Below are 21,051 nucleotides of genomic sequence, written 5' to 3'. Positions count from 1 at the left end.
GAAAAGGATGTGATTATCCCCTTGCATAAGGCAATGATCAGGCCACACCTTGAATACTGTATATAGGTTTGGAGGCCACATTTTAGAAAGGATGTAGAGCTGCTGGAATGAGTACTGAGAAGGGCAACAAGATTAGTGAATGGAACAAAGGGTTGCTCTTACAAAGAAAGGCTTAAGTTTTGCAAATTGACTGTCTGGTGACTAGGCACCTGTGAGGTGATCTGATTGAGGTGTATAAGGCCTTGAATGGTTTGAGCAAGCTCCATGCTGATGGGATTCTTTCTCTTGCCCAGATTAATCACCTGAGGGGACATAAATTCAAATTTAGGAAAGACAGTTGTAGAATAGATGTATGGAAATTTGCCTTTAGCCAGCATGTGTTTGATTGCTGGAACAAACTTCCATCTGTCATTGTAGAAGTTGACAGTTTAAATAAATTCAAGGCAGAACTAGACAAACATTTAGTGCGAATGAATCGGTGAAATGGGAAAGGTTTTGTTTGTTTTTTTTTGGCTGATGTTGTATAAGCTTGCTTTCTTGCATCATATGCCTCTACTAATGCTAAGGATTTTTTTTTATTTTTAACTGCAGGGTAAAATCATGTTCAAGTTCTTCAGGCCACATACTTCATATATACGTATGATACAATGCATAATGGGAAGTGTCTGCCACTTCACAGAGATCAAACAAATAGTGTGTGAATGGGATCTAAAGGTATGTTGAACTGCAAGGGATGAGACAAGATCATGGGCCTCATGGTGATTAACATGTTAATTTACTTTGTGTAGATAAGTGTAGAGTTACTGTTGTGAAGATTTGTATATGTATATATTTGAATGATTACAAATCCAGTGTCTATATTTAACTACAAATAAGTTTACAAATAAAACTAGGGATGATTATTTGGTTGCATAAGCAAACATTCTACCATTTTTTTTTTTTTTTTTTTTTTTTTTTTTTTTTTTTAGGGAGATCTAATTTTGGATTGTGGCCAAAACTTAGTTGAAGCAGTTGTGAAAATTGTAATGGCTTCGGGAAATAAGAATTTAGTGACCGTGGAACAATCTGGATGGTAAGTTTAAGTTGGCAATCACTTTTCCATCGATAAAATATATTGTTTTTTCCATCATAATATTTTATTATTTATGAATTGCAGTTTTACAGCATAAGAACATATTTTCTTTAGTATTGCCAATGCCATTTGAATATACAGACAAAGCAGGTAGTGAATGACACAAGCTGGGCACATGCAGATATAGAAACACCATATCTACATATTTCCAAGACACCAAAAATCTCATTAGCAGCAAGCATGATTCATAAGAAGTTTGAAATTCCAAAGAAAAGAATTTGTCATTGTGTATGTTATAGGAAAAGGGGGCCAATAGTAGCTGATATGCATATTCGTAATGTGATACAAGAAAGCAAAGCTTATACAAAAGAAACTTCCTTTGCCCCATTATCTCCAGTATAAATTGTTAAATACTTCTTTAAATTTTTTCAAACTACCCCCCCCCCTCCACAACACTAGGTGGAAGTTAATTTCATCGATCACAGTTTGGGTGAATGTAAATTGCTGCATACATAGGTCTACAACCATCCTTTTTCAGTTTAAATTTGTTCCCTTTTGTGTGTGTGTCATTTGAGATGCATAGTTTCCAGGGTTTTGCATTACACACTAACCTTGTTGCTCCTCTCTTGAATGAGGCTTCCAAACCTGTATGCAATATTGTAGATGTGGTTTAACTATTGCCTTATACAACAGGATAATTTGCCCCTGCTGGTAAAAATTCCTGTATGCCAGTGGCAGAACCCTACAATCTGTGCCAGCAGCCCTGTTTACACTGCTTTGTGTCAGACTGTACAATTATCTCTAGATCTTTTTCATACTCCACTGCTTTGAGTTTGCTACTACCCAAATGATATATTATTGTGTAATTATTTCTACTCAAATGCAGCACTTTGCATTTATCAGTATTAAACCTCAGTTGCCATTTTGCAACCTCTGCTTAGTTTATCTAGATCTTTTTTGAAGTAGCATACCCTGATTACTCTCATTAAACACTGGGCCAACCTTTGTATCATGAGCAAACTTAGACATCCAACTTCAATTATCCATATCAATATCATTAATAAATAATAAAAACAATATGTAGCTTAATGCCACTTCCTATGTTATCCCACTCATCACATTACTCCATGAAGAGCAGTGACCATTTATAACCACTTTGTGTTTTCTACCACCTAGCCATCCCTTTATCCATATTAGTAGCTTACCCCTAAAGCCACATTGCTCCAATTTATACAATAATTGTACCTGTGAAGGCTTTACTGAAATCTAAATAAACATTCAGATGTCATAATTATTCCTTTCATCCATTTCTTTTGTAGCAGCCCAGTCAATCAGATTGGTAAGGCATGATCTCCCTTCAGTAAATCCATGCTGTGATTGCCTTATGGCTCCACTCATATCAAGACGATCTTATATTATCTCTTTAATTACTGACTCCATAAATTTCCTAGTAGATTAGTGACTATTAGTTCGCTGTGGCCTAGTAGATTTAAGTTGTATTTCTGGAGATTTCAGAAATGAGCAAAAACTCACAAATTAGCAATATCAAATACAAAAACTAAATCAATACTTCTAAAAGGCAACCTGAACTTAAGACCACCTCAAATTAAAATTGCAGGAAAAATGGCATAATGTTTGAGCAAGATCTCTGGTTTACCTATATTCCATTACTTACACTGACTACCTCCCTTGCTCCTTTCCAACAAAAACTTCTGATTTTTTTTTTTTTTTTTTTTTTTTTTATGGTATCTCCCTGGCAAGCTCTGGTGATGCCAGGGTTTGCTCAGTCAGAGAACTTGATCTTTACTACCTGGCCCAGCTCCCTGTGCCTGGTATGGAAACTAGGGTTTGGTGATATTCCATTGGCCCCTAGGCTAAGAGGCCAGATGAACAACGTAACCCTACACTACACTGCACTGCACTGCATAAACCAATTATCACTCACACTATCTGGTCTTTACAGGGTACTGTATTCAACACAAGAGTACTGATCATGGAGTTGTGGTTTCCCACAACTCCATGATCAGCACTCTTGTGTTGAATACAGCCTAAACATTATATACTGCGCAGCTGGACATTAACTGATCTAGATGGTAGCTCTTTATGTTGCCTTAGTGAGTGATCTGTACAATAGACAGTAAGGATGCTAATAGTTTGCTAGGATGCCTTTAACACAATAAATGTAATGTAGCTGGATATGTTCTCTGTGACAGGGAATCCCATAAATTCAGTACATGACAGTGTGGTTATGACAATGAAAAAGGAAGACTGAAAATGCTAATTTTTAACATAATGTATGTGATCACAGTACAGTACCTTCATTTTTTAATGCACATTCTATTTTTTTGAGCATATCCAGGTTATCAGCATAATAAGAGTCAGTCTGGTGTGGTGTGATGTGAATACTGTGGGGAGGGGAATTGACAGTGGGAATATGTTACAGGCCAGCTTACTGTAATGAGCAGAATGAACATAACTCACAGAGCAAAAATGAATTTTGCTCAGCTTCATCTGCAAGAAGCAGAATGGATAATTCAGAACATCTCTTTGACATAGCAAAGTTTACCAGATTCCTTCAAAAGATTTACAGATCACAATATTATAATTATCAATCTTGAACAATTATCAAGTTGGGAAGAACTTATACAATTTTACCTGTTGTTGCTCCAAGAAACCCTAGCCAAAAAAAAAAAAAATCAACCAAATAAATCTTTAGCAGTGACCTATAAACTTTTTATCAACTTTTATCAGCATAAAACAGAGGATTTTACTTCATGTTTTTTTTAAGTTTCTGCATCCTGTTATGGGAGCACCTCTTAGTTGAGATTATCACCACATTCATTCCAAGTTAGTATTTCTGAATTTGACCAGAATGCACTGATTGTATGGATACTACAGACTGGCTGTCTCATATGTAACATGCCTTTGCATGTTATATATGAGACATGCAAAGGCACACCCACTATTTCAAGTTTTATAGTGTAGTGACGTGACAAAGTTGTAGGATACATACACACTCACAGGTTTGCTTGGGATTTCTTAGTGCAATGCCATTGGTCATACTTTTCTAGTTCTTATTACTTTAGCTTGTTCAGATTGCCAATTGCAATACTGTAACCTGTAAATCATTTCATAATCTGTTCTCATTATGTTAATCTCCATTACTGGTATTTATAGGTGACAGTAAAGGTTTATTACATACCTTTGAGAATGATGTGTTGTCTTGTGTTGTATGTTAGGACATACAAGAAATTATGAGTGTCAGATTCTTGGTTTAACAGGAAAGTTATGAAGGATGAATATTTAACATTCATCCTTCATGTCTTTTGTAAAATGGTTGCCCAGTTTTTAATTTTCAGTAATTGTGAATTGGTTGGAGTTTAATACTGGATTTTAATTTAAATAGTTTTTTTGATATTCATAATACTGCAGTGGATTGAAATGAATGGTCTCTTCTTTTAGTAAAATTCAAGTTGCAGACCCTCTCTTAATTCAGTTTCCCCTTAGTAGAGAGAATGAATCATTATACTTTACCTGGAAGTAGCATCTTATCCCCAGGTCCAGCAGAAAAATATTCAATGCTAGTGATTCACTAGTTGGGGAATTCTTCTTCTTGTACCCTCCTGATAGTAACTTTAGCCTTGTATGTGCTGCTGTTTTATCATTTATTTTGTTTTTTGCTTTGTGAAAGAGTAGAGATATCACTTGTGATATCACTTGTGTTATTCCATTGTGTCTGGCCAAGTATACAGTTTGTTGTGTAGCAAAACACTGCTTTTCATTACAATGGTATGTTTTACATATCCAAAAGCTTTTAAAAATTAAACACTCACCACACAAGAATCATCATGGAAAATACAAGAAATTCTGGAACAGTTTGTAGCCACAAACAGTAAATCAGCTAATACCAGTGCATTTGCATCCCAGGAAGATGTCACAAAAGTGTCCTACATTACTCAAAAAGGTCAGACTTTATTCTGACAGGTATGTACATCACAGCAGTAAAGAATGTTTCAATAGAAGCAGTAGGGGAAGCACAGATCATCACATTTTGAAATTCAGTGAAAGGAGTTAGAGACTGACATTGTTGGACAAGTTGTTTTGGTATGTATGATATCAGTTGGTCTTCCCTAATGAATTTAGAAGGCTTCAATTTGCAATGATATGCAGGAAGTAATATGTGAATAAGGTGTGGTTATTACAAGATTATCTAGCTTACTGCTAGAGTTGAATACACCTCTGGCATTCCCTTCCCTGAATAACTTCTCATGTGTAAATGTCGATGCAAAATATTCATTTAGTTTGTTAGCTACCTGAGCAGGATCATCAACAGTTGAACCATCAGTATCAAGTGGACCAATGTGATTCATCCCCTTCCTACGGAACTCTTTGCTGTTTTTCTTTGCATCCTTTGCCAAAGATTTCTCGTAATCTGCCTTCGCCTGGCTAACCTCCTTTGTAACTTGGTTACAGACCAGCTTATATCTATCATAGGCTTCTGTGTCTTATGTTAATTTATATGTATCCCATGCATTTTTCTTCTCTGTCACATGTATAATTAGTTCATGAAATCCATTTAGGCCTAAATCTTGAACAATATTTCTTTGTTGGTATGAAAAGCCTAGTAGCTTCCAAGATTAATTCTTTGAATGCTTCCCATTTTGAATTTGCTGTTGATAACATCATCAGTTGGTTCCACCGTATAGAATTTAAATACTGTCTCGAGACCACCGTAGTCACCTTTACGAAAGCAAAAACCCTTCCATTTACCCTCAATGGTAGTTATCTCTTTGAGTAAATCCCACATCATCACACTGTAATCACTGCCGCCTAGTGGTTCCTTTATCTGCATATTCTTGATGCATGAAGAATCATTACTGATAATCAGATCAAGAGTATTACTCCCTCTAGTTGCCTCCCGAACATACTGCTGTAGAAAACAATCATCCAATAAATCCATAAAAGCCTTGCTAAAAGACTGTGTGAGTGACCAACCCACAAATTCCAGTCAATATCCGGGAAATTAAAATCCCTTATTGTAAGACACTCTAATTTACTAGCTCACTATTTCTCATTATACTCATCAGATTCATTAGGCCTATAACACACACACACACCTACTCTCATTTTTCCTTTCCCAGTGCTTATGTCACACCAAACACTCAACATTGCATTGTCCACCAACATCAATTGGAGCACTTCCTTAGATTTTATGTTTCTTAACTAACAGCATAACCCCTCCTCCCTTCCTGTCCTGTCCATCCTTTCTGTACACATTGTACTCCCCAAATTTCAATTCTGCACTGCTTAAGTAACAACAAGTCTGATATCCCAACAATATCTGCCTTTGATGTCTTGACTAGCACTTCAAGCTCATCGAATTTATTAACTATACTCCTAGCATTGGTGTACATGCAAGTATACATGCACCTGTTTCTTCTCTTAGTTACCCTAACACAGCCCATGTGTTTACTTGTTCCACTATGTCTCGCAGCAGTCCTGGAAATTCCCATTACGCAGTATGGAAGGTGTGGCCTGACCATTGCCTTATACAAAGGGATAATCACTTCCCTGCCAGCAAAGTTTCTGTATATCATTGACAAGACCTCAATGAACTGTTCTGGCAGCCTGACTGCACTGCTTGAAAACTTCATATCTGACTGCACAATTATCCCCAGGTTTTTTTTCATTCTCCACTACCTGAGTGTAGTACTGCACAGTTGATATGTTACCCTGAGGTTACTGCTACCCGTATGCAGTACTTTGCATTTGTCAATGTTAAACTTCAGTTGCAACTTCTCAGCCCATCAGCCCAACTTTTCTAGATCCTGTTGCAGTGGTGTACTGTCAATAATAACCCTGACAGCCTTTGGCTCATCTGCAAATGAATTCTACAGATAGTGCATGCTATCGGTAGTGGCAGTAGAAGTTTTCCTATTTTAAAACAGTGGGGGCAGGGATAAACACTCTAAGACTGAGGCAGTCTGGAGGGTGTACCTGTAAGTAAATTTCAGTCGTGAAGGCATTACACTCATGAGCTCCGATAATCTGCTTTTAATAATGAGAAAAAACTAATCAATATATCATTATCGACTTCTACTGCCACTACTGATAACATGCACCATCTGTTTACCAAGAATTCGGGGAGAAACTGCAGTAGTGGGAAACGAGTTTGTCCAAAGGTTCTTTACCTAATCAACTTGGACATTAAAGTCTGATATACCTCCATCAATATCATTGATAAATATAGAAAACAACAATGGGGCCTAACACTGAATCCTGGGGGGGGGACTCTACTAATAACATTAGTCCATGTAGAGCAGTGTCCATTGATTTCCACTCTGTCGTCTCCCACTCAACCATCCTTTTATCCATAGTAGCAACTTGCCCTTAATGTCATAGTGCTCCAAATTGTACACCAGTCTTTTATCTGTAACAGTATCAAAAGTTTTCCTGAAATCAAAGTATATGACATTAAAATTATTTTTTGAATCCAATTCCTTTGTGACCATATTGTAGTATCTAATCAAATTGGTCAGATAATATTTCCTCTTAGCAGACTCATGCTATGTCTGAACTGTAACTGCAATCTTGTCTAGATGATCTTGCATTGTTTCTTTAACCATTGACTTCATTGGGTGGCTGATTACTGGAGCAAACTTCCATCTGCCATTGTGAAAGCTGATAGCTTAAATAAAATCAAGGAAGAACTAGACAAACTTTTGGAGGAAATGGATAGATGAAATGGGAAGTGTGTGTGTGTGTGTGTGTGTGTGTGTGTGTGTGTGTGTGTGTGTGTGTGTGTGTGTGTGTGTGTGTGTGTGTTGCTGACACTGTATAAGCTTGCTTTCTTGCATCATATGCCACTACTTTTCTACTTTTTTTTTTTTTTTTTTTTTTGTTTTGTTAGTGCATCAGCTTCTGCGGCCATAATGCACCTTCCAAAGTTTTTGCATTTTTACTCTGATCCAAGCCTGAGGCAGGATTCGAACCTGCGACCTTTGAGTTGCTAGGCAGGCACTTTACCCACCTGGCTAGTCCAGTCAGCATGCCACTACTAATGTAATGCTAAGCAGCACTCCTTCAGGACGAGTTGAACAAGCTTCGAGAATAATCAGGAAAGGGGCAGAAAAACTACTTCAGCTATGCTTTAATGCAGCAAAATTAAAGGGTTGGTGAATAGCAATTCCAAATCAGCTTATACACTTAGTAGAGTTGAATTAAAAATCACAGAGGAAGAGAAGGATCAGGGAATGATACAAGTGTTTATGATGTTCTCTGATCAGTATAAACAGGTGGCCAGGAAAGCCCATGGTGTTCTATCAGTGATTTATTGAATAGCCTGAAGAGATAGGGAGGTAATAATCCCAATGTATAAGGCAATTGCAAGACTGCTCTTGGAATGCTCAGTACAAGTATGGAGATCTCTTTTGGGGGAAAAAAAAAAAAAAAAAAAAAGACTGAGATTCTTTAAAGGGGCCAAAGAAAAGTGGCCACACGAGGAAAGACCAATTATGTGGGCTTAGACAGTCTAGTAAGTGGCACCTAGAGGTTTATAAGACTCTGAGAGGGGTTAGTAAAATGAATGAAGATATAGTTTTCACTGTTATAAAGAATTCCAGAACTAACAGCCATAAATTCAAATTACAGAGAAAGGAAGGAAGTTTTCTTTTAGCCAGTGAATTGTTGATTACTGAAACAAGTTGCCTCTGGAGGTAGTTGATGATGATGACAGTTTTAAGAAATTCAAAGGTCAGTTTGGCTAATACAACTTATATTTCTGCCATGAAGTTTGCAGAATGTTGGCTCATGGTAGTAAGCTTCTCTCTACTACCGGCTCTGGGAAATGAGCTGTTTGTGGAATTTTAAAAAAACTGTAAACATTAGGATTTATTACATAAATGCTGTTGAATAATAACTTGTTTTTAATTTTACTTGATCTTCCAACAGTAGAGTGAAATTATTACTAAAAATTAAATCAGAATTTTTAAAAATTCATAAAAAAAATTGTAAAAAGTTTATGATTATATATTTTTTAAACAGTAATATACTCTATATCTATTTCTTGATTACTGAATTCAGTTTCATCAACTTCTGGATCATAATTACAAAGAAATACAGCACCTCCATAGCCAGATAGGCAGGAGCAGCAGTGCGTAGCACACGCTTCTTGATCAGACCGGGGTTTGAGCCCGTGACCACCAAATACAGAGGATGCGGAAAGGTCAAATGATGACCACCGCATATCCCCGGAGCAATATGGTCTTAGTTGCTAATGCTCCTAAAAACCAAATAACAAAAAAAAAATAAAAAATAAAATAAGGGATGGCTATGTACCAGAAGATTTAAAGAAAATTCAAATGTTAATGGAGCATTATTTGAAGCGACCTAAAAAAATAAAAATGTATATATCTCCCAGAGCCCATACACACTAAAAAATATAAATTTACATATGTATCCAGGAAGGGATAAAAGCTGTACTCCCTCAAAATGTAAAAGAATATTGGATCTCACAATGCCTAATCATAACCTCAAAGACATTACATACTGCATAGCAGAATAATGTGGAAGACGATGGAGATTTGTCTTGGAGAGAGAGAAAGAAAGAAAAAGTATGAAGAAAATTTTTTGCCATTTCATACTTCCATAAGATAGAGGTATGAAGTGGCAAAATGTGGTGGTATTGCATGAAAGTGCAAGATTTGGTTGTCACAATCACATCAATGCAAAGATGCATGCAATAGACATTTTATGCAGAGATTATGTAATTTACATTCATTATAAAGAATTTTAAAATTAAATGAGCTCAATAATTTTACACTTCTGATTTCTTACAGCATTCCACATTATTTTGCCAGTGGGAAACAAGGTATGATAGATTTTAGTTCTGGAATGGAACCAGCTATTTCTAAAGGAAAAAATGGTCATTTGATAGTAGTAAGTGTTTATTTTTTTGATTTTATTTAATTTTAGCTTTAACTAGTTTCTGTTTGCAGAATCAAAAACATCAAAATTAATATACCTGTAACTACAAAATTTTAGAAGTTTTAATATGGAAAACTTTTAATACACATCGATATTTCAGCTAGAATGTGCTGAAATATTCTTTCAAGTTAATAACAAAAAAATCAGTAAGCAGTGTAACTAATATAATGCAATTAAAAAATTAACTAAATTTAATGATAATTAAATTTACTAATTAAACTAATTAAAAATGATAATTAAATTTACTAATTAAACTAATTAAAAATGATAATTAAACTATGTTTTACTAAATTTAATTATCATTAAATTTAGTAAAACAGTCACAGAAGGGCATTTTAAAATGCAGGTAATCAGTTTTAGGGGAGGGCGCAATTCTCTGCATTAATTAAACTGGTTTATTTTGAATTTAACTAAACATTACAATAATTTGGAAAAGTAAACTAATGTAAAGGAAAAGTAAACTAATTAAAAGTAAAAGTTTTAATTAAAATTAAAAGTAAACTAATAATAAGGAAAAGTAAACTAAAACATATATCTTCCAGTGACTAACAGCTAAAACATTTTTGCCGACTATTACCTACTATACTAGAGCTCATGCTGAGGTTAAGGAATGCAAACAAAGAAACTATATCACTTAGAAAGATTTTACTTATGTCCACCTTTATGGATGAAAACAAATGTTTATTATTATTATTTTTTTTAATGTTTCCATCAGGACTAACACAAGTAAAATTGGCCTTTGACGTGCCCAAGTCCATAACTATACTACACAAAATCACACTACACCTACACACCTTATGTGTAGTGTGGGTTTGTGTGGCCTTCACAGAGAGTTTTTATTATGTCACAAAATTACAATGGAGTTGGTGGGGGGGAAACCCCAGTGCTGCTAGACAGGAAATGCTATATGTCCATGGAGGATGGTCACTATCAATCATTCAGAAATGTTATATTCTCTGATAGTTACAGAAAGTTTAATACAGTAAACCCCCGCTATTCGCGGGGGTTATGTTCCTGAGAAATGTCACGAATACCGAAAATGCGAATACTGAGTTATGGCTCCCATAGTAATAAAGGGGTTCCGTTCCAAAGTATGAAATATATAAGAAAAACTAGTCTAAAATTTTGTCTATGTATGTATTATAGGTACCTTCATAGTATATAGTGAAATGCAAGCATGTGGCATCGAAATGAAAATAAGAAACAATTTAATATTAAATGTAATAAAATGCCTTTGCTAGCAAAAAAAACTTATCCTACCAGTGCTATCACCAGTTTCGCTAAAGTGTTGATAAAGGAGTTTTGCCTTTTCACGAATGATGAGTGAACTTAATGGAATTTTATTTTGAGTTCAGTCTTCTATCCACAGATTTAAAGATTTTCCATTTTTTCTAATTTAACATCACGAGTAACAGAGCAAATTTTTGAAGCAATTAGCGCGTTTTCACGGACACTACGGCGGATTTTTTCTTCCGATTTTTTGATTGATCGTACCGTTGACTCATTGATTTTATAATGTTTTGCCACTGAGGAGACACTTTCACCATTAGAAATTTTATCTAATAACTCAATTTTATTCGCTAATGTCATCACCTTCTTTGATATTTTCACATTTCTCTTGTTATTCGTAGCCATATTTTTGTAGGAGTTAGAAAGAACTTGTCCACAATAAAGTCACTTTCTTCCGTTAACACACTCGAAAAAGTCTGTTTTACACTGCAAAATGGTAGATCATTTTTGTAAGTATATCAATTTATAAATTGATAAATTTATTCAATTTATAAGCATATAAATTAAAAGCAAACGACGAAACCTTCCATGACAAGCGCATAACACATACTGAACAAGGATTAGCGAGAAACATCCACGCTCGCAATTTTGTCACCCCTCTCCCCCCACCCACTGAGCGCTGTTTTGACCGGGAAAGATAATTTTAGCCACGCCCATGTTTTTTTATGGCGGAAAATATTCACGGCGCTTTAAAATTAAAATTTTTTAAGTTTCATTTTATATTAAATCGGCGATCGCGAATACAGATACCGTGAATAGCGGGGGTTTACTGTACCTTTGCTGCACATAACCAGGTCATAGCAAGACTTGAAAATTGGACTATTGTACCTTTGTTGCACATAACGAGGTCATAGCAAGACTTGAAAATTGGACTGAACAAAATAAACTAAGTTTTCAGGACAGAAAGGGTTTTTGGCTCAAAATTAAGTTATACCATCAACTGTTAATTTCAGAGGCAACTCTTTACCCTTAGTAGCAACCTGTATATATCCATTTTTGTGTACTAATACATGATTTCCTCACCTTTCATGTTTATCAAATAAAACAAAGACCTTTGCAGCAATGAACTTCAGAATTACCAGGAATGACTGGGGCTTAAATAACAATTTAAGCAGGTCACCAAAGGATTTAACTTACAAATCAGTTTATTCCAATCATAACTTACAGTGCTTGCATTATGGTTTAAAAGGGTTTCTCTTCTCATAGTTCAGACATGCATGTCCTAAGCATATTACCTATGCTTAGGACATGCAAAATTGTTTCTGCAACCTCAGCCCTTCAGGTGATTGCAAGCATTCTTCCTTGGGAATTTCATGTTATTTTTAATGTCAACCATATCTGAACTACGAAAAGAGAAATGCTTTTAAGCCATTCTCAGAAAGAATATCCCACTTCATTTCAAAACATAACAATTGATAACACTGGTTATCCCACCAAAGAAATGGATCAATGCTAGAAAGAACTTACTTACTATGCAATAGTAAACCAGATGGAAGGATAACCAGAAGAGAACTTTCAACAAAATTTATTCCAGATTTATCATTTGTCCTTGATCATATTAATCAAAAATGGTTTCAACCAAACCTTTTCAAATCATATAACTGGCTATGGATCTATAAAAGCAAAATTACACTACTTCATAATTAATAGAGATCTTTGTTCCTGTAGCCCAACCAACTGGAAACATGTATTATACACCTGTTTATTATACTCTATTATTTTCAAGCTTTATCTGCTGAAGTCTCCAACTTTTCTCCTAGAACAGAAACTTTGCTCATATTATCAATAAAAATTTATTCTAGGCATTTAAAGATTTTGCCTGCCTTTATCAAGCCAAGTAAATAAATTTGATGAATTTGAAGTGCTGGTCAAGACATCAAAATCAGATATTGTTGAGATATCAGAGATGGGGTGCCACACGGATATAAGGAATGCAGAATTTGAGGAGTACAATGTGTACAGAAAGGGTGTGTGTCGGGATGGGTTTAGGTGTTTGCCCATCTCCACCTTTGTTCTCTGTAATGCTGCAGAAAATGTGCATAACAGGCCTGAAAAAGTGTAACGTAACATTTGGGTATATGTTCTTTGTGTTAGACCACTTTGCCACCAGTGAACAGCCAACACCTGGACAGCTGCTGCCTGGTGCCCATCTCTGGCATGAGGAGCCAGGCCTGGGTCTACTATCACAATGTATGTCTGCAATTCGGTCGTTTTCAAAGCCGCTAAGTGGATTTTTCTTATTTATTGATTTGAAATTATTGTTTTTCTAAAACTTTTGATTTAAATTTAGTAGTATAACATTATTTTGTGATTTTCTGATTAATTTGGTGTATTTATTCTTTACTCGGCCTTGTAATTGCATAAAAGTATCGGTAAAGGTTTCCACGTGTTTCAACTCCGCTAACCGTTCGTAATTTTCCCGCCTTTGTATACGATATACCGTACTAGATAGCGTTAGTTGAACTTCGTTAGCAGTTAAATTGTACGTTTAAATAAATACATATAACGACTTAGATTACAAACGTAATATAATTAATTTTATTTAACATAATTAATTATACATATAACCACTTAGGTTACGTAACATAAATAATTAGTAAAAACAAATAATTAATACATAACTTGATACGAAAGTTATATAAAGGGATTTCGCAGATAACACTCGTTACTGAAACGTAAATATTTCGTAGATAACACTCGTTACTGAAACGTAAATATTCCGTAGATAACACTCGTTACTGAAACATAAATATAGCGTTATAACTGTGTTTGGATACAAGTTTAGGATTTAATTTTGTACAGAAATCGAAATTTTATTGAAAATAACTCTAAATCATGACTCAAACCAGAGCAGCAAAGCAAAGGGCTCAAGCTAATGGGAATGCTGTGGCCCAGGGGAGAACTGAGGGGGGCAGTTGTCCTCTGAATCACAGCCTTGTAAGATGCACTATTTGCTTGATGTTTGCGGAGCAGTCAAGTATGGGACATGATACTGCCATGGGGGATGTCTTTGTGTGTGTGCGATGCAAGGAGTGTAAGGAGATAAGGCGACAACTCAGCGTTGTTATGGGCCTATATGAGAGCTTGAAGGATAGGGTGGATGCCCTCGAAGGATTACAAGTGAGGGGCCCATCAAGCTCTCAGCTGCCCACACCAATGCCAGAGCTTGCACTTGGTCATCGCGGAACACAGCGGCAACCCCCAAGGCAGAATGCGCTGGTCCCAAAGGAACTAGTAGTTGTTGGTGACTCTATTGTCAGGGAAACGGGAAACATGCTTTGTAAAAAGGATAGGTGGAATAGGACCAGGGTATGTCTGCCAGGGGCAAAAGTTGATGACGTTGTAGAGCGGATATCATCTTTTAAGGGCACAAAAGGTGATATAGTTGTACACGTTGGCACTAATGACATTAAGAGTAGGAGACCGGCGGAATTACTTGACAAGTACAGGTCACTGATGAAAAAAAGCCGTGAATTAGGGTTGAAATTGAAAGTGTCTGCAATTCTGCCCAGACACGATAGGAGGGAGTATATGATGAGAGCCCTGTCAATCAATTCGGCCCTGGAAAGATTGTGCAGGGCTCAAGGGGTAGAATTTTTTTCAGCCTGGTCTGTACTTGTTAACAGGAGAGACTGCTTCTACAGGGATGGGATACACTTAAATAGAAAGGGTGCAAGAATGTTTGCTGATGCTATCGAGGCAATGTTAGGTGGGTCGGAAAACTGCTAGATTGGGGGGATACAAGGACTAATAGATTAACAGTAGCCACTGGCAGAGGTGAAAGTGATTCTTGCACTGCTTCTATTGGAATGAGCCGCAGCCTGGAAAATAAGATGCAGGATATTTCAGAGACTGCTGGGAATCATTGGGGTACAAGTAAACACATGGGTTGTGTTAGGGTAGCTAAGAAAAAGAACAGGTGCATGTATACTTGTGTGTACACCAATGCTAGGAGTTTAGTAAATAAATTTGATGAATTTGAGGTATTGCTCAAAACATCAAAGGCAGATATTGTGGGGATTTCAGAGACGTGGTGTCACACAGATATAAGAAATGCAGAACTGGAATTTGGGGAGTACAATGTCTACAGAAAGGATAGACAGGATAGGAAGGGAGGAGGGGTTATGCTATTAGTAAAAAACACATAAAATCCAAGGAAGTGAAGCCAGTCGACATCGCTGGACAGTGCAGTGTCGAGTCAGTTTGGTGTGACATAAGCATTGGGAGATCAAAATTGAGAGTAGGAGTGTGCTATAGGCCTAATGACTCTGATGAGTATAATAAGAAACTGTTCGGAGAAATAGAGTGGGCCAGTAAATCAGAGAGTCTTATAATGGGGGATTTTAATTTCCCAGATATTGACTGGAATTTGGGGGCTGGTCACTCACACAGTAGCAAGGCTTTTGTGGATTTATTGGATGATTGTTTTCTACATCAGCATGTTCGGGAGGCAACTAGAGGGAGTAATACTCTTGATTTGATTATCAGTAGTGATTCTTCATGCATTAAGAATCTGCAGATAAATGAACCACTTGGTGGCAGTGATCACAGTGTGCTGAAGTGGGAGTTACTCAAAGAGGTAACTACCATTAGGGGTAAAGGGAAGGGGTATTGCTTTCGTAAAGGCGACTACAATGGACTGAGACAGTATTTAAATTCTATACAGTGGGATCAACTGATGATATTGCCAACAGCAAATTCAAAATGGGAAGCATTCAAAGAACTTATCGTGGAAGCTACTAGGCTTTACATACCAACTAAGAAATATTGTTCAAGGTTTAGGCCTAAATGGTTGTCAGATGAACTAATGAGGCATATGGCAGAGAAGAAAAATGCATGGGATACATACAAATTAACACGTGACACGGACGCCTATGATAGATACAAGTTGATCTGTAACCAAGTTACAAAGGAGGTTAGGCAGGCGAAGGCAGATTACGAGAGATCCTTGGCAAGGGATGCGAAGAAAAACAGCAAAGAGTTCTTTACTTATGTAAACTCTAGAAGGAAGGGGATGAATCAGATTGGTCCACTTGAGATCGATGGGTCAACTGTTGATGACCCTGCTCGGGTAGCTAACAAACTAAATGAATATTTTGCATCGACATTCACACATGAGGAGTTATTCAGCGAGGGGAATGCCAGAGGTGTATTCAACTCTAGCAGTAAGCTAGAGAATCTTGTAATAACTGAGAGCAAAGTGGAGGAGAAATTGTTGAAGATAAACACAAGAAAGGCACCTGGGGTGGATGGGATCTATCCAGTTATATTAAAGGAGGCAGCAAAGGAGGTAAGCAAACCCTTAGCCATAATTATGAGAGCTTCCTTGGACTCAGGGGAGGTACCCATTGACTGGAGATGTGCAAATGTGACCCCAATTCACAAAGGGGGATCAAAGGCTGACACAAGTAATTATAGACCTGTGAGTTTAACTTCTGTTCCCGGAAAATTAATGGAGGCACTGGTGAAAGAAGCACTGCAGGATCATCTAGACAAGACTTCAGTTATAGCTAGGACACAGCATGGTTTTGTTAAGGGGAAGTCTTGCCTGACCAATTTGATTGGATACTATGATGCAGTCACAAAAGAACTGGATGCAGGGAATAACTTTGATATTATATACTTGGATCTTAGAAAGGCTTTTGATACTGTTGCACATGGAAGACTGCTGCACAAATTGGAGCAGTGTGGCATTGGAGGCAAGTTGCTGCTATGGATAAAGGGGTGGTTGAGGGGGAGAAGACAGAGAGTGGTAATCAATGGACACTGCTCATCGTGGACTAATGTTATTAGTGGAGTCCCTCAGGGTTCAGTATTGGGGCCTTTATTGTTTTCTGTATTTATAAATGATATTGATGATGGTATATCAGGCTTAATGTCCAAGTTTGCAGACGATACGAAGGTTGGCAGGGTTGTCAAGGACACTACTGACACTATGCTGCTGCAACAGGATTTGGAAAGGTTGAGCAGATGGGCTTCGAGGTGGCAAATGAAGTTTAACATTGACAAATGTAAAGTACTACATATGGGAAACAGCAACCCCAGAGCAACGTATCAACTCTGTGGTACTACACTGACAGTGGTAGAGAATGAAAGGGACCTGGGGGTGGTGGTGCAGGCAGATATGAAGTTCTCTGAGCAGTGCAGACGAGCTGCAAGAGTAGCTCATGGTGTATTGTCAATGATATATAGGAATTTTTCTAGCAGGGATAAGGAGGTGATTATTCCCTTGTATAAGGCAATGGTCAGGCCACACCTAGAGTACTGTATACAGGCCTGGAGGCCTCATTTCAGGAAGGATGTAGAGCTGCTGGAACGAGTACAGAGAAGGGCAACTAGATTGGTGAATGGGACAAAGGGGTTCTCTTACGAAGAAAGGCTTAAGTTTTGCAAATTACAGTGTCTGGAAACTAGGCACCAGCGGGGTGATCTGATAGAGGTGTACAAAGCCTTGAATGGTTTGAGCATGCTCAATGCTGATGGGATTCTTCCTCTAGCTCAGAAAAATCACCTGAGAGGGCATAAATTCAAATTGAGGAAAGACAGATGTAGGATAGATGTGCGGAAATTTGCCTTTAGCCAGCGGGTGGTTGGTGGGTGGAACAGACTTCCATCCCTTGTCGTGGAAGTTGATAGCCTAAATAAGTTTAAGGCTCAGCTGGACAGGTATTTCGAACGAACAGAGGGGTGAAGTGGAAGTGGTTATTTTTATTTATTTATGTTACTTTTTTTTTTTTTTTTTTTTTTTTTTGGCTGATGCTGCATAAGCTTGCTTTCTTGCATCAAATGCCTCTACTAATGCTAATGCTAATGCTAATTATGTACAGAAAGGACAGACAGGATTAGGAAGAGAGGAGGGGTTATGCTGTTAGTAAGGAAGCACATAAAATCTAAAGCAGTGCATCCAGTTGGGTAGATAGTGCGATGTTAAGTCAGTTTGGTGTGACATAAGCATTGGGAAAGCAAAAATGAGAGTAGGAGTGTGTTAAAGGCCTACTGACTCTGATAAGTACAATGAACAACGGTACAAAGAAATAATGGGCCAGTAAATCAGAATGTCTTATAATGAGAGATTTTAACTTTCTGGATATTGATTGGAATTTGTTGGTTGGTCACTCACACACTAGTTGGACTTTTGTGAATTTACTGGCTGACTGTTTTCTACCTTTTTTTTGCAGATAGTAGTATCTGCAAAAAAGGCCTCTAAGGTTGGGGTTATACATACCACAAGTTTAGACAAATACACCAACCGTTTAAATAAACTGATTTAATGATAAAAAATAATACTGAATAGTATACTGAAATGATACAATAAAAACTGTAAAATAATTTACAAAAACTGATTTACTTTAAAACAAATAAAAATGAATTGATGAATTTAAAATGCGTTAAAAATTATAAATTTAAAAGCGATAAAACACCATTGACGCTTTCGGGGGCATCCGCCTCCTTTCTCAACAATAATGAAATTCAAGCGACACAACCTTAAATATCAGGCTCATGGCACACGTGTCTGACCAGGCGCATGTTCAACACTCCCTTCACGTGTGCTGGAACTGGAAATGGTCTGGGAGCGTGGCAAATTAAAACGTTTGTCTCTGGCAAGGACCACAGCCTCCAAAAGGGGGTGGAGCCCAACTCCCCTATCTCAATTCATACTATTGTTACCAGATGACCCAATCCACAAACTCTCCAGCCTGGTCAAGGATGACAGCATTCTCAGGGGATACCTGATGTTGTTTTTCCCAATAGTGCTCAGCTATGGCGGACTTATTGAGTTCTGCGGTCTATATAGCTCTTGTATGTTCCCCCAGATGGTCCTTAAGTCGTCGCCCTGTCTCCCCCACGTAGTACCGTTCCCCACAATCCAGGCATTTTATCTCATATATGACCCCACTACTAGAGTCTCTAGTAATGGGGTCTTTGACCTGTGACACCACTGTGTGCAATCTCCGACCCGGGAACTGCACACAGCGTGTCTGAAAGTCACGAAGCATCCTCGCAATGCGATCTGACAAGCCCAGATAGTAGGGAATATAAACTGTGGTAAGCGGTGCAGGCGGAACTACCTGATTATGCTCCATTTCTCTATTATATTTATATTTATCAATGACCCTGTGGGGGTAACCACATTTCATAAGTTCTGTCATAACTTGCTTAATTTCTTTCTTTCCCTCCTCAGAGGTACTACAATATGTCCTCACCCTACCCATAAGTGCCCTAGCCACACTATTTTTATTTTGGGCAGTCTGAGCCGACTTATGTGTGTACTGGCCCATGCACATTGATTTCCTATAGACCTTGGTTCTAAGCCTGGGGCCTTCCCTGTACACAATTACATCCAGAAATGGTAGGGTGCCGTCTACTTCTACCTCTGAGGTAAATTGTATGAAAGGAGAGAAACCATTGAGAAAATTAACCACATCTTCCTCTCTTCCCTTTTTTACTATAGTGAACATGTCATCCACATATCGTTTCCACTAACTCATAGGGAACTCCAACCTTGCAAAAATTCTATTCTCTAATTCCTCTACAGCTAAGTTTGTGACAGTAGCGCTGATTGGAGAACCCATAGCTGTGCCGTGAACCTGCTTATACATCACTCCTTGAAATACTAAGGTAGTACTTGAAAGACATAATGCAACACTACAGCATATATCTTCCATATTTAGGTGAGATATAGCACTTAAGGTATCATCCTTCTGTAAGGCCAACTTGACACATTCTACCCCATGCGCTATGGGGATACATGTGAATAATGATACAACATCCAACGACATCATAGTCTCGTCCGTATATCTTGACACTTTACAAAATCCACGAACTCCACACTATCTTTGATGACCAACGTAGACCAACCCACTACCGGGGCAATCGGCTGCGGCAGAAATTTAGATAGAGCATAAGTGGGGCTACCAATAAAGGAAACTATGAGTCGAAGTGGAATATTTACTTTGTGTGTCTTGGGCAGCCGACACCCTGTTGCATGCATGGACCAGTATTTCTCCTTTGAAATCTTCTCCGTTTTCAACCAGGACAGTAACATCTTATTCACACACTGTTCTAAGCCAGCCAATGGGTTTCTATGAATAATCTTGTATGTATCACTATCACGTAATAAATCTAACACTTTCTTTTGGTAATCCTCCCTACTTAGTACAACAGTTGATCTGCCTTTGTCTGCTGGTAAAATTACAAAATCGTCATCCCGTTTAAGTTTTTCTAACGCTTTCTTCTGTTTAAGAATAAGATTTGAAGCAGCCATTTTTGCCTGGCTCAGTATAGCAACAGTTTTAACATGAATCTGATTAGCAATGGATTCCAGTAATTTATTAATGGCCCTCTCAATACCCATGGTTATTTCAGTAATTGGAGGTTTAGGGGATAATAATGCAAATTTGGGTCCTAGAGCCAACAGCCCCTCTTGCTCTTGGGTTAAAGGTTTACCACTTAAGTTTTGGATGAAGTCAGAATGATGACCACCTCTAACTATAGTGGTCTGTTCTTCCAATAACATATTAAAATGTCTCTGTTCATATGAATATGCAATCCTATTCACCCTCTCCAGAACTAACCTCTTAACGCTCACCTGGTAGAGGGGGGGACAATCTGCTACTAATATTACCTAATGATGCTTCAATCAATCAATCTCCTATTACACCTCAGGTCATCATGTAGTTTCTGAATCTGAATCAGACTGCCCA

The 21,051-nt window shown here is 37.5% G+C and overlaps 1 protein-coding gene across 4 annotated transcripts in view; it reads left to right on the top strand.

Moving 5' to 3' along the window:
* Myo61F (unconventional myosin 61F) overlaps nt 1-21,051 on the top strand; it is a 748,935-nt gene that overhangs the window by 706,860 nt on the left and 21,024 nt on the right. For 3 of the 4 annotated variants that reach the window (XM_090374260.1, XM_090374259.1, XM_090374258.1), the window contains exons 30-31: nt 969-1,072; nt 9,910-10,009. In XM_090374260.1, the coding sequence (XP_090230386.1) occupies nt 969-1,072; nt 9,910-10,009 (204 nt within the window). The remainder of the gene's footprint in view (nt 1-968; nt 1,073-9,909; nt 10,010-21,051) is intronic. The other variant, XR_016546978.1, reaches the window with a different exon arrangement.

The sequence above is a fragment of the Mastigoproctus giganteus genome, chromosome 5 (assembly GCF_048544385.1).
Source record: "Mastigoproctus giganteus isolate SK-2022 chromosome 5, ASM4854438v1, whole genome shotgun sequence".
NCBI lineage: Eukaryota > Metazoa > Arthropoda > Arachnida > Uropygi > Thelyphonidae > Mastigoproctus > Mastigoproctus giganteus.
The sequence above is the reverse complement of the archived record's forward strand: the minus strand, read 5'-3'. Positions and strand labels throughout refer to the sequence as shown.